Source organism: Bos taurus, chromosome 8, assembly GCF_002263795.3.
Source record: "Bos taurus isolate L1 Dominette 01449 registration number 42190680 breed Hereford chromosome 8, ARS-UCD2.0, whole genome shotgun sequence".
In the NCBI taxonomy this organism is placed as follows: domain Eukaryota; kingdom Metazoa; phylum Chordata; class Mammalia; order Artiodactyla; family Bovidae; genus Bos; species Bos taurus.
In genome coordinates this window covers 100,092,837-100,107,665 of record NC_037335.1, presented here as the reverse complement: position 1 = coordinate 100,107,665, position 14,829 = coordinate 100,092,837, and the positions used below count along the sequence as shown (strand labels likewise).

The following is a 14,829-nucleotide window of genomic DNA, read 5'->3' as shown; positions in this document are numbered from 1 at the left end:
ATGCTATATTCTAAGTGCTAGTCTAAGAACTTTGTATGATATCTTCCCAATAACTTTAATATGCTATTATTTAATATCACTCCATTTTACAGATGAGCAAACTGATGTCAAGGTCATACAACTACTGAATGGCGGAATCCAGATTTCATTCCCGGCAAACAGAGTCCAGAGCCCTAAAACTTCAACCATTATATACACTGTGAAGATATTTCATTAAATACAGATGGAATTAAATCATCTGACATTAGAGACAAAGGAAATTCTGAGATTATTGATTTCCATCATGAAACAGATATAGAAACTGAAGCTAAGACTTGGAAGTGTCTTGGTTCAGGTGATTTATATAATTGCAGAAACGTATCTGCACAAGGCTCCTGACTCCTCATTAGAATTACTTTTGCAAAGTTTACTCCATCTCTTCTGCAAAGTTTCCTCCTTCTTTGCACTTGCATACCCCTTTCAGGGTTTTGTTTTGGGAAAAAAAACTACCCCAAGGTGGCAACCTGTGTAGGTATGTAGTTATGTGTTAGGTGCCATTTAAAGTCAAGGAGGTAGGCCTCTGTGAGTCTCACCTGTTGAAACAGGCCATGGGCATATGAGAGAGGACTGGGGGATAGAAACTCTTACTCATCATCAGATTTCAGCACAAACTTCACGTCCTCAGTGAAGGCTTCCCTGATCTTTCAAGGTCAAGTCTATCTGCCTAAGATCTTCATAGAATTTAGCATGGTCAGATGTAATTATATACATTATTTCTGAAATATCTGGTTAATGGTCATCTCACTTGTTACCCTGTAAGTTTCTTGGGGACAAGATCTATGTCAATTTGTGTTCCTCCTTATATTCCGGGTGTCCTAGCACACAACAGGTGCTCAAAAATATTTGCTAAATGAATGAAGGGGTAACCAAATGGATGAATAAATAAATGCATGCGTGCAGCGCCACGGCAGTCATTCTATGGGCTGCATAGGGGTAGATGCAACCCCTATATATTGTGATCAGAGGGGACCTTCAAGAGGACACACACACACCCCACCGATCAGAAAGCCCCACCAACAAAAGTCGAATAAAACATCCAGTTGGAGAAGGCTTTGAGGTTTCTCCGGACAGGGGGAAAGAGACACAAAAGGTGAGCAAGCAATTTTCAAAGGATGCTTTCAACTCCCTGGCCAGTCCGTGTGTGTTTTCCTCTACAAAGTGTTTCCAATTACTGTGGCACTCTCGGTATCTGGATCCATCTCCAGTGAATTCCTCTGCGGCTCCTGCCAGACATATGGGATCAATCAGGGCTTCGGCGCTGGTGCGCTTGCTGCGGGAATGTTGACAGCCTGACAGACGCGGGGTTCTGGTGTCATGGAATCTCCGAGAGTCTTTGGCTTGAACCCGGGAGGAGAAGGGGGAGGAGAGAGATAGAGGCAGAGATAGAGGAAGGCGAGGGGAGAGGGAGACAGAGGAGGGAGAGAAGGAGGGAAGCGGGAGATTCTTCTTGACTGCCCCCTTGCCTTCAAACATTTTATAGGCTTCAGGGAGAGCGAGGAGGAGGAGGAGTAAGGGGAGAGAAAAGACGGGAGCGAGAGGGGTAGCGAGCGCGCGCCTTCCCTCCCTAATCCTCGGGCTGCCGGAGGAGTCTGGACTGTGTCCCCAGTGTCAGATGAGAGAGCGCTGAGGCTCGCGGCCGCCGTCCCACGCCCCGCGCCGCGCACGCCCCTCGGCGACCCCGGCGCCCGAGCATCTCTCCGCGCTGGGCAGACGCCTGCGCTCCGGGCGGCCGCTCCGTCTCTAGCGCAATGTGGGCGCGCCTGGCCTTTTGTTGCTGGGGTCTGGCGCTGGTTTCAGGCTGGGCGACCTTTCAGCAGCTGTCCCCGTCGCGCAATTTCAGCTTCCGCCTCTTCCCCGAGGCGGCGCCCGGAGCCCCCGGGCGGCTGCCGGAGCCGCCCGCGCCCAGCGAGGACGCGGCGGCCGCGGAGAGCAAAGTGGAGCGGCTGGGCCAGGCGTTCCGGCGACGCGTGCGGAGGCTGCGAGAGCTCAGCGAGCGCCTGGAGCTCGTCTTCCTGGTGGACGAGTCGTCCAGCGTGGGCCAAGCCAACTTCCTCAGCGAGCTCAAGTTCGTCCGCAAGCTGCTGTCCGACTTCCCCGTGGTGCCCACGGCCACGCGCGTGGCCATCGTGACCTTCTCGTCCAAGAACAACGTGGTGCCGCGCGTCGATTACATCTCCTCCCGCCGCGCGCACCAACACAAGTGCGCGCTGCTCAGCCGCGAGATCCCGGCCATCACCTACCGAGGCGGTGGCACCTACACCAAGGGCGCCTTCCAGCAAGCCGCGGTAAGGTGCCCTTCCCACCCACCACCGCCTGCCCGGCAATAAGCCGGGCTCAGCCTCGGGCCAGCCATAGCACCCCAAGTCAAGCGTCCCCATCTCCAAAGTCAGAATCATACCTATCCTGTTGTGGAAGGGAGGGGGTTCCCTTGGAAGGATGGGTTTTAAAGGCTTAAGGAGATGTCAGGTTCATTAAGTGGTCTTTGAGAACTCTATTAGGAAGGAGTCATTGAGATGCTGTTCACATTCACTGTCGTGGGAACAAACTGTGGGCAAACTAACAGGTGAGTATGTTTTAGAAAGTGTCACTAAAGGTAAGAGGTGGAGCGACCTGAACATTTCCCCAATTCTGGGATGTGATTTTATATTTTCAATATGCACTTCGTTGCTCTGAGTCCTTTACCAGACTTTTAAAAGAAGGAAGTCAGTTTCAGATGCTGGACTTTTACTTTGCCAAAATTTAACTTTTTTTGGTTACAGTGTAATGCATATTCATCTGAAGAAAATTTAGAGCCTATAGAGATGTTGGGCACACGATAGCAAGCCAGCGTGTGTGAAATGAATGAAACCAGCGGAGAAAAAGGGGGGAAAACCCTCTAATCTCATCACCCTTAAAAAGCCACTGTTTACATGTTGTTGAATATTTTCCCATTATGCACATCTGCTCATACTTTAAAACAAACTAGTGTCTTGCTGTTTTGTAGCCTACATTTTTCACTTGTTATATCATGAAATGACCTATATCATTATATATCTAATATAATGTAGTTATTATATACCGACCTTTCTTGCTAGATTATTATAGTTTATAATCTATTTGACCTGTCATCTGTTGTCGAACAAAGGTTTTGGTAAACACAAATATTTATAGACCCCTTTGATTACTTTCTTAGGAAGAATTTCTGTAAAGTTGCTAAATTAAGAGATGTGAACATCTGTAAACTACTTGATACATTTTGTCCGGTTCTGCCTTGGAGGGTTGTATAGATTTACATTCCCATCAGCAGAGTTGCCGCACACCCCACCCCATAGCTCAGTTTGTAAAGAATCTGCCTGCAATGCAGGAGGCCCGGGTTGGATTCCTGGGTCTGGAAGATCCCCTGGAGAAGGGATATGCTACCTACCCAAGTGTTTTTGGACTTCCCTTATGGCTCAGCTGGTAAAGAATCCGCCTGCAATGCGGGAGACCTGGGTTCAATCCCTGGGTCAGGAAGATTCCCCTGGAGATGGGAAAGGCTACCCACTCCAGTATTATGGCCTGGAGAATTCCATGGGCTGTATAGTCCACAGGGCTCCAAAGAGTTGGACACAACTGAATGACTTTCACTTCACTTCAGCAGAGTACCACAGCAGTAAGTTTGCCTCAGGGTCACCAGTAACATGTGCCAATATTTTTAATGTCTTTGCCTATTTGGTAGGTGAACAGAGGTATCATTTTAGCAAATTCAATTGTTTTCATTTTATTGTGGAATGAGTATTTTCTAATACATTTACTGGGCATTTGTATTTTTCCTTTGATGATTACCTGGTCATTGTTTTTGACCATTTTGCAACTATGGTGTATGTTTGTTTGTTGGTTTGATCATTTGTAAAAGCTCTTCATATAGTAAGACCGGTAACTATGTATACATGCTACAATTGTTTTTTTCCAGCTCACTGCCTTTTGCTTTTGTTTATCACAGTGTGGTTAAATGGATGATTTAAATTTGTATATAGTCAAATCTATCAAACTTTGTCTTTAAGATCCTACATTTGCTTATATTCTTAGCATGGCTTTCTCATTTCCCATATCAGAGAAATATTTTCCCATCTCACAGTTTAATCTATCAGGAGTTTATTTTAGTGTATAGTATGACAAAGATGTCTAACTGTATTTTTTAATAGTTAACCAGTTTCCTCAGCATCATGTGTTTACCAGCCATTCATCCTTTTCCAATTTAATTGAATGCCTCTTTTGTCATACACTAAGAGTTTATGGGTATTTGAGCTTCTCCTGGCCTTCTATGAATTTTGTATTATCCTGGATAATAGGATAGTTCATCCTATTATCTATCTATTACTTTTAAGCTTTGCAAAAATGATTTAATTATTATAACTTTACAACCTATTTAAATACCTGATCATGAGAAGTCTCCATTTTCTTATTTTTTCCTCTTTAAGTCAATTCTCATATATTTATTAATACGAAGTTTTAATTCATTTTCACATATTCCAAATGAAACTAGCCAAGATTTTGATTTCATTATAGAAAATATAGAATTAACTTGGGAATTATTTACATTTTATAATTATAGTCCTTCCAAGTCAAGACTACAGTATGTCCATTTTTAACCAGTTCTTTTCATATCCTTCAATAAAGTTATAGATTTCTAGTAATTAAGTCCTGCATATATTTTTCAAATTTAGACTTAAATGTATTCCATTCAATATTGCTATCATGAATAGCATCTTTACAAATTAAATGTTAAACAAGTATTCTTTTTTAAAATTAAAAAAATTCAATTGTATATTTTATTTACAATGTTGTGTTAATTTCTGCTATACAGCCAAGTGACTCAGTTATACATATATTTTCATATTCTTTTCCATTATGGTTTATCACAGGATATTGAATATAGTTCCCTATGCTATGTAGCAGGACCTCATTATTAATCCATCCTGTATATGCTAGTTTACATTTGCGAATCCCAAACACCCAATCCTTCCCTCCCTGACTTCCCTTCCCCATGGCAAACAGTCTTTTCTTTATATCTGTGAATCTGTTTCTGTTTCACAGACGTGTTCATTTGTGTTGTGTTTTAGAATCCATGTATAAGTGATATCATATGGTCATTGTCTCTCTCTTTCTGACTTACTTCACTCGGTATGATAATCTTCAGGTTCATCTATGTTGCTGCACGTGGCATTATTTCATCCATTTCGATGGCTGAGTAGTATTCCATTATATATGTACCACATCTTCTATATCCATGCATCTGTTGATGTTTAGGTTGTTTCCAGGTTTTGTTTATTGTAAATAGTGCTGCTATTAACAGAGAGGTGCATGTATTTTTTCAAAGTATAGTTTTGCCTGGGTATATGCCCAGGAGTGGGATTTCTGGCTCTTATGGCAACTCGGTTTTTAATTTAAGAAGCCTCCATTCTGTTCTCCATAGCACCTGCACTGATTTACATTCCCGCCAGGGGTGTTGGAGGGCTCCCTTTTCTCCGCGCCCTCTCCAGCATTTGTTGTTCTGTGCTAAGTCACTTCAGTTGTGTCTGACTCTTTGTGACCCTAAGGACTGTAGCCCACCAGCCTCCTCTGTCCTTGGGATTCTCCAGGCAAGAATACTGGAGTGGGTGTCCATGTCATCCTCAAGGGGATTGTTCCCAACCCAGGGATCCAGCCCACCTCTCTTGTTTCCTGCATTGGCAGGTAGGTTCTTTACCAGTAGCGCCACCTACTTGTAGATTTTTTGATGATGGCCATTCGGACTGGAGTGAGGTGTTACCTCATTGTAATTTTGATTTGCATTTCTCTAACAGTTAGTGATGATGAGTGTCTTATTGTGTGCCTGTTGGCCATCTGTATGTCTTTGGAGAAATACCTATTTAGGTCTTTGGAACACTTTTCAATTGGATTGGATTTTGTTTTGTTACTGAGTTATATGAGCAGTTAAACAATTATTCTTGATGTAAAGAAACATTGTTAATTTTTTAAACAGGACTTCTATATCTAGATTCTTGTTTTGCTCTTTGACTCATTTTTTTAAAACACATTTTATTTTACTTATAATAAGTGTTTATCTTAGAAGATAAAATAATCAGAAAAATTTTCTGAAAATACACTGTAATATTTTGGCACATATCCGTCTTGATCTTTTTGCAGTTGTCTAGGTAATAGGTATATATTCATACATGTACATATATCATGTATAAATAATGTTTACCCAAAAAAGCATCATATTGTATATTCTCTTTTTTAACTTAACTTTTCCATTATATTTTGCAGTCTTCTTTCCATAATAAGAAATACATTTCTACTTTATCATTTTTCATGGCCACACAGTATTCCATTACAGGATGTGTGTTTATTTGTATCATGTAATTACCTATTATCATGTAGTTAGGCTGTTATAGGCTTCTCTGGTGGCTCAGATGGTAAAGATTCCACCTGTAATGCAGGAGATCCTAGTTCGATCCTTGGGTTAGGAAGATCCCCTGGAGAAGGAAATGGCTACCCACTCCAGTATTCTTGCTTGGAGAATTCCATGGACAGAGAAGCCTGGTGGGCTACAGTCCTTGAATTTATTGAGTCAGACACAACTGAGCCACTAACATACACACAGGCTGTTAAGAGCAACACGGCAAAACCAGATCTTTGCTCATATCTCTAATAATTTCCTTAATACAGATTTCTGAACTGGTGGGTATTATTCCTTCAGAGAAGATGCCTGTTTTAAAGGCCTCTGATACCTGTGCCAAGTGGCTCTGCAGAAAATGTATACCAAATTATACTTCTACATGCAGTGCCTAGGTCCATATCTAGGATGCAGCCAATACAGGTTAGTATCGTTGGAACATGACCCTCTAATTTATATGTGAAAAATAGAATCTTATTTTTATATTGCCCTTTATTAGTGACGTTGAACACTTTTTTCATACACTTTTTGAATATACTGGCCATATATAGCTTTTTTGAAAAATTCCTATTAAAATCCTTTGGAATTATTAACCATTTTTTATTTGAACGTGGTTCTTTTTCTTAGTGATTTGTAAATACTCTTTAAATTTTAATGATATTAACCTTTTTGTCCCCAAGTCTGCGGCAGGTATTTTTTCTCTGTGTTTCCTTTGAATTTTGTTTATGATGACAGCATCTACCATTTTATCAGTGTATTGAATCTACTTTTCATTTGTGTTTTTTTCCCTGTCTTGTGATGTTTGCAAGGCCTTTATGAGAGAAAAGAACTCACTAAAGATGCCCTCTGTGTACTGAACTATTAACAGTTGCCCCAGGCAGGATTCAGTTTTATAGGCTGAGTTTTCTGCTGGCCTCCACTCCTAGTGGAGAAGAACCTCGCGGCATCAGGAAGAACTTGCCATAGACCAGCTCCTCTGTTTGGCTTGGCCAGGTCTGCCCAGGGCCTCTCAGTATTGTTGATTCAAAACAGTTAAATGCATAATGAGTCGAGTACAGACTGCTCTCCTCAAAACCTACTCTGTCTTCAGCTTTCTCCTTCCAAATACTACATCCTGTCTTGGAAAGTAGAATTGCCAAAGGGGTCCCAGTGCCTTTCTTCAGTCTGGATCCATTTGTAATCCAACAAGCAGGGATTTCTCAAACGTTTGTGTTAACTGAACTTTCCCTTGATTTTATTTTCCTTTTCTCATTTTGGTTGGGTTATGAGAAGGTGCAAGAGAGGGTCAGCTGGACTCAGTTCCTGTCTAACCTGGCAACCTGCATGTCGTTATTGTACCTTTGCCAGGCCTCTGATGAGCATGCTTAGGTTTAATGAGATATTCATGAAGAAATTTGATAAAAGATGATCAGTGTTTAGAAATGGCATTAGAAGAAGTTTCAATGCGAATTTTGGCAAAGGGATCAAAGCCTGTTTTATCACAAGATTGGTCTGAAAATGATAAGCTGTACGGTTTGATTTGGGAACTGAGACATTTTTTCATGGAGATGAGACAGTTTTTTAGGTTCCCCTGTGTGCATAGAATGGTGATATTGGAACTGATTGTGGTCTAGCCTTGATGTGAAATTCAAAGTCACAGGTACATTTTTGAGGTTTTTCAAACCTCAAAACCCCAGGAAAATGAGTTTTTCAAACCTTTTCCGTTTGAAACGGAATGACCACACAACTGTCCACAGCCACAAACACAGGCAGACAAATATACAAACACATAAAATATGCATATTGACACACGCGAGTGCATGGCTACCTCCCAATTCAGACACCTTATTCCTCTTATGTAAAATCTCGAGATGGAGAACTTTCTTTACCAACTTGAAATTTGCTGTTATCTGTCAGTGCATATGATTGACCAAACAAAAAGGATAATGGTGTTGCTTCGCTTTTTATAGGGTGTCAGAGTTGTACCACTTGATGAGAGAATATATGCTTGGACGCACTGTATTTGAATGGATGAACTGCAGTGTAGATGTTTTTTCCTTGAGGACCACCCCCAGCACTTATCAAAGAGTACAGGACAAAAGCAGTGAAACTGGCAGTTAGTACAGATCTTTGCAGAGACACCGTCAATAGAATAGGGGAAGATTTAGCACCTTGAACTTAATTACATGAAAGTCTTTTAAAAAATAAACGAAATGCTCTTCAGCTTTTCCTTTCCAAGGGATGACTATTTCAGAACAACCTTTCTTCTTGGTTTTCCTCTCCATCATGTATTTATAAATTGCCTTTCCTCAAGTGTGTTTTGGGGTTGACCCCTTTCTGCATGCAAAACTCTTCAACATCTAAGCATTTCACATTATCATGAAATCAGAGCCCCTCCTTCCACTTCACTTTTGCTATCTGTTATACAAACATCAGAGAAGGCAATGGCACCCCACTCCAGGACCCTTACCTGGAAAATCCCATGGACGGAGGAGCCTGGTAGGCTGCAGTCCATGGGGTCGCTGAGGGTCGGACACGACTGAGAGACTTCACTTTCACTTTTCACTTTCATGCATTGGAGAAGGAAATGGCAACCCACTCCAGTGTTCTTGCCTGGAGAATCCCAGGGACAGGGGAGCCCGATGGGCTGCCGTCTATGGGGTCGCACAGAGTCAGACATGACTGACGCGACTTGGCAGCAGCAGCAGCAGCATACAACCATAGTATGGAGCTTCCTTTGAAAAAAAGTTCTTTTTTGCTCCAGAGTTCCAGAAATATGATCCTCTGGTGGGGAATATGCTGCCTCTCCAAAAATCTGTGCTATAGAGGGACAGAAGACTGGGAATAGATAGGCAGAAACTCCTCCTTGCTTCAAGGAAAGGAGATCATCGTTATATGTCCACACTGGTGCGTGTTCACGCCTTTACCTGGGGAGTATTCTGCTCTCAGCCTCGTAGGAAAAAGGTATCTGCTTTTATGTTTCTGATAAAACCTGGAGTTGTGTGAGAGACTACTAGATTAGAGCTATTTTATTTTCATACAATGAACCAATAACAGTCTGTGCAGCAGTCTTTCTGATGACCTGAACGCTGAAGGAATAAGGAAGGTGTAGGTTCTCCTTCCCTGTTGGAAAGGGTGTGAGGGAGTCATTCAGTCTGCAGTGGATTCAGCTGCTCCAGACTCAGAGACTCTTGCTTTAAATGTCAAGAATTCCTCACTGTTGAGGGAGCTAAGTTCTTTTCTGATGCTAGAAAGATGATCTTTCTAAACGGGCCTCTGAAAATGGCCTCTCTTTTGTGCTTCTTAAATTTTTCAACAGTTTTCATATTGCCTTGGTCTTCTATAGGAACTTCTTTTGTAATCCCATCAGGATGTTAGACATGTGAATGGATGCATGAATGAAGCCTCAGTGCTTAAACTGAACCAGACCTCTTATATATTTCCCAGGTAAAGATGGTACTGAAAATCATTTGCGGGAGAGAGAGAGGAAGAGAGGGAGAGGGAGCGCGTGCACAAATAATTATCAAATATTGAATTCCAGTTTCTTCTTAGTCTAGTATCTGCATGTTTTATTAGTTTTGTTATTCCCAGCATACAGGGCACTGTGAAATGTATTCAGAAGGTGTATCTGTGTTACTGTTAAAGACACATCACTATTGGCTACCAGTATTCTATGATGTTTGGTCGAAATGCATCATAAAGATATTTGGTCAGTGACTTATTATTTAAACACAGGGGAAGGGTAGACTGCTCTTTCTACTTCACTTCTGTGGTCCAAAGATAGGAAAGCCTCCCCCAGTGTTCTCGAAGTAAAAATGTGCTAAAGAGGATTTCTCTTAACAATGACCGTGAAGGAGAATCATTAAATGTATTCATTCTTGACCAGATATACCTTTAATTTGTAAAGTGACCCGTAATTTTCAAAGCACTTTTATGTTATGATTTTAAAGACTTAGTTTTACAGAAAAGACATGGATACGAGGAGAGGTTAGGTAACTAAATGCTACTTACAAGGCTAAGTCAAGGCCAAAGGCAGAGTCAATAGAGATATCTGATTTGTCATCTGGTCTTTCTCCTCCCCTCCCCCCACCCACATCTTACTGTATTACCTTCACGTGTTGAGTTGCATCAAAAGCCAGGGGGAAGCAGGGAATTCCATCTCCAGAGCTTTGAAAATGTTACAGAAGATATAATGCCAGTCTAACCCAGAAGACAAAAACTGTGGCTTTCAAGCTATATTCATTCCATGGCTGCTTTTCAATTGGCCTTCAATATGTGTGATATATGTGGCCTGTGTGTGTGTGTGTGTGTATGTATTTGTGTATTTTAAAATATATATGCATATTTAATATATGTTCTAATTTTGGCAGGCATTTTAAAATCAGGAGATGGCATTTTTTAAAAAAAACCTAAGTTTGGAGCTTTACTCTCGACAGATTGGAATATTTAACAGTTCTGGGTGTGATTTCTCACAACTAATCAGCGTCTGGCACTTGGGCTTCCCTGGTGGCTCATTTGGTAAAGAATCTGCCTGCAATGCAGGAAATCACCTGCAGTACAAGAGACAGACCTGGGTTCAACCCCTTGGTTGAGAAGATCCCCTGGAGAAGGAATTGGCGACCCACTCCAGTATTCTTGCCTGGAGAATCCCAGGGACGGGGGAGCCTGGTGGGCTGCCGTCTATGGGGTCACACAGAGTCGGACACGACTGAAGCGACTTAGCAGCAGCCAGTACTCTTGCTTGGGAAATCTCATGAACAGAGCCTGGCAGGCTATAGTCCATGGGGTCACAAGAGTAGAACATGACTTAGAGACTAACCACCACCACCTGATACTTAGAATTTCATTTTGTGATCCTTGATTGTGTTCCACACCCTAACGCAGACAAATCATTGGCAGACCCTGAGATGGTTTAATCCCTTCTAGCTTGTCTTCTGAGCTTGCTTTTTAACCCAATAAATTAGCTAAGATTAAATTTAGCTGGATGTAGTAGAAAACTCTAAAGAACCACTGGCTTAAACATGATAAACAGTTGGTTCTCTCTCACATTAAGTCTTGAGTAGAAAAGTCAGAGCAAATACGGCAGCTCTGTCTTTGGGGATCCAGAGTTATTGCTTTCAGCCCTCTGCTCTATCATTTTCTGCTCACCTCATGGTCCAAGATGGCTATTGGAGCTCCTACCATCAGGGACTCATTCCAGACCCCAGAAGGAAGAAAGGACAAAGATAGTCACATTGGTCTTTAAGAAGACTGTAGCAATTCAACCAATACTTTCACGTAGATCTCATTGCGGGGGGAACCTGGTCTCAATTCCATCCTTAGCTTTATGGAATTTTATTACTGAAGAGGAAGGAGAATGTGGATACTGAGGAAGTGATGAGGGGTCTTTACCAAACCAGTGTGTCAGGAAGAGTGTGTGTGTGTGTGTGTGTGACCAAAGAAATGTCTGGAAATCCACTTTGTTTCTTCCTCAAATGGCCTAACCCAGCTCAAGATGGCAAAGCCAGGCCTTGCCTCACTGCAGAATACCTTTATCCTTGTGCTAGATCATACTTTTTTTTCTTTAGAAAAAAGCTTTCAAAGTTCCTGAACAATCCATTTAAATTTTGGCAACAGAAACTTCTCTTAGTTTCCCAGAAGCTTCTAAATAATACGGCATTCACCCCCAAGTAAAAGATTATACTGAGCATCACGGGGAAATAAACACATCCCACAAAATGTAATCAATATTTTATTGTCAGTTTACGAAACCCAAATGAACCTTTCTCAGGAAAATGTGGTTCTCCTTTGACTTTTCAGAGGAAGCTGTCAGGTTAAGAGACTTCTACATTAAAAGGAATTTCCTGTTCTGTATTATCTCGGTCTTTCCCATAGATTTTTAAGACTGTTCTCTAAATCTCCCCCAGCCGTATGAAGAATGTCTTTCTGGCATAGGATCTGCTTACATACAGTAACCTGCTTTAGCCTGGGGGCTAATTGTGGATAGGAAACATTCTGAGATGTTGTTGTAGCCCATGGATGTTGTTACAGGGCTTCACTTGAAATGAATGATAGTGGGAAGAAAATGAAATCTGCAGCCCATTAGTAGGTGCATTTTCTTAATCTATTTTGATGAAAAGATTTTTAAAATATTCATCTTCCTTGCTCTCTGTCTTTGTCATGGGGTCATTCAAGCAGTTGCCATTTTCTTTGTGTAAAGGGTCAAGCAATAACAATTTTTCAGATTCAGAGCATGCTTTCTTCTTAGCTTCAGTGAATGTGAAAGCTATAACCTTGAGGAGAGAGTCTGATAACTAGATATGTTGAGATAGTGACAGCTACCTTGTTTTGTAGCTTGTTTTGCAAATAGATGTCTTTCAAAATTAAGGACAAAACTTCCTATGAGATTAATAGAGAAAAAACATTTCAAAGAAAGTTCTTAGCAGGGCTTATTATAAGACTGAATCATTTATGGAGTAAAGAAAGTTTATAGAGTAAATGTACTTAGTCATTGTGTGTGTGTGTGTGTGTGTGTGTGTGTGTCTATCTATCTGTGTGCACATGCCTGTTCTCAAATCACTCGGTCAGGTCCAACTCTGTGACTCTGGAGGACTGTAGCCCTCCAGGCTCCTCTGTCCATGGGATTTTCCAGGCAAGAATACCGGAGTGAGTTGCTGTTTCCTCTTTCAGGGGATCTTCCCAACCCAGGGATCAAACCCATGTTTCCTGCATCTCCTGCACTGGCAGGTGGATTCTTTACCACTGAGCCACCTGGGAAGCCCACTTAGTCATTTACTAAATGAAATTCAAGTTGGGTATTTTTCCAGTTCAAGAGTGGGTATAGAAAATATATTTTGAGGTACATGAGTTCGATGCACTATTAATTCCCTCCAAAATGATCCTGGAAGTTTTCATTGTTTAATGTCCTTCCTGCTCTACTGGTTATAGGATATCCTGGTTGCTACTGTAAAATACAATTTTATAAAATTTCCAGTGATATTTAAAATGTATGTAATGTGTATACAGTTAGTACATACACTTCTAATTTTCTCCGATATGAACTCTTTTAAATTTCTAGTAGTTCCGTCTCTGTGTTTAACCATACTTCCTTACCTTTAGTAGGGTTAAGGGTCTCTTCCCTCAGTCAAGGAAGACCTTCTTCAGAACATTTCTTTCTTCTCTCTTCAAGATCTTTCTCTTAAAAGCTGTGCTTCTCTTCGTGTAGACATTCACAGTACATCTGTGTATTTAAACATTGGCAGTATGTTTCCAGAGTGATATGGTAGACTGGCAGTATTTTGCAGTCTTAAAAGTATGAACAGTAAAACTAAGTTATTCCCCATCAGAGAACTCGCTTCTCATAAGAAATCGTTCAAGAAACATACAAAGATTCCTGTAAAAGGCTGTTCATCCCAGCATTGTTTGGAATAGGAATTTAGAAACCATTTGGCTTTGATTTGGGAGGGTTTAATAAATGACCCATCTTTCCTGAATTCTAAATCAGTTGAATTATAATGCAATCTGGCTGTGATTTGGAAGAGTTTAATAAATGACACCTTTTCCACCTCTGAGTTCCGAATCAGTTGAATTATAATATAGCAGAAGGCAGGTGGAGAATCAAGAATGCCTTCATCAGGTTAATACAGAATGTGGCTCAGGTACATAAGTCCCTAATACTGAATCTTTAAATTAGATTGACTTGCATCCCCAGAAGCAGGCGGTGCTGGACACATGGAACCTGTCTTTATAAAACACAGACAGGCTGCCAAAGGTGAAGAAAAGGGGAGAGGGAGAGGCTGAGGAAGCCCCCTTCCCAGGGGAAGGGTGAGAATGGGGTATCGGGGACCAGACAGTAACTCTGATGGCTGGCGCTATGTCCAGAAACTAGAGGCAGAAAAAACCAAGTTCCAAGCTTAACAAAATAAAAACATATTCAGTGAAATATATTCAATAACATCCTATCTTTAAAGGCTATTTAATGGCCTTGTAAATTGGCCAAATATCATATTAAATGAGCCAAAACTTTCTGTGTGTTTATATTGTAAAAGTCCAGTTTCATAAAATAAATTTACTCAATAAAACTGGGAATAAAAATGTCAAAATATTAACCATAGTTATCAATATGTAATATATTTATTCATTTAAATAAATCTGTTTCTTCTGCCTTTGAAAAACTAGTTATAATGAACATGTGTTACTGGGAAGTGACATATCATTGCTCATCTGGACACAGATGATTGAAGACATGCCTTTGGGGCATCTGGAGGTGTAGCCTGAAGCGATTGGTCTCAAGTATAAAAATCCTTTTAAATCTCAGCTTTTACCTAAATTGTCATAAGAACTTTATATTCTATCCCACATTACAGCCCAGATTTAAGAAATAAAAATGATACTTTAGCTGATTATCAGGAAATTGAAGTAAAACAATCGAA

At 41.0% G+C, this 14,829-nt stretch overlaps 1 protein-coding gene across 1 annotated transcript in view; it reads left to right on the top strand.

Moving 5' to 3' along the window:
- Positions 1–1,017: 1,017 nt before the first annotated feature.
- Positions 1,018–14,829, top strand: part of SVEP1 (sushi, von Willebrand factor type A, EGF and pentraxin domain containing 1) — a 208,629-nt gene continuing 194,817 nt past the window's right edge. The window contains exon 1 of the mRNA XM_010808239.4: positions 1,018–2,324. Within this exon, the coding sequence (XP_010806541.2) occupies positions 1,788–2,324 (537 nt within the window). The 5' untranslated portion in view covers positions 1,018–1,787. The remainder of the gene's footprint in view (positions 2,325–14,829) is intronic.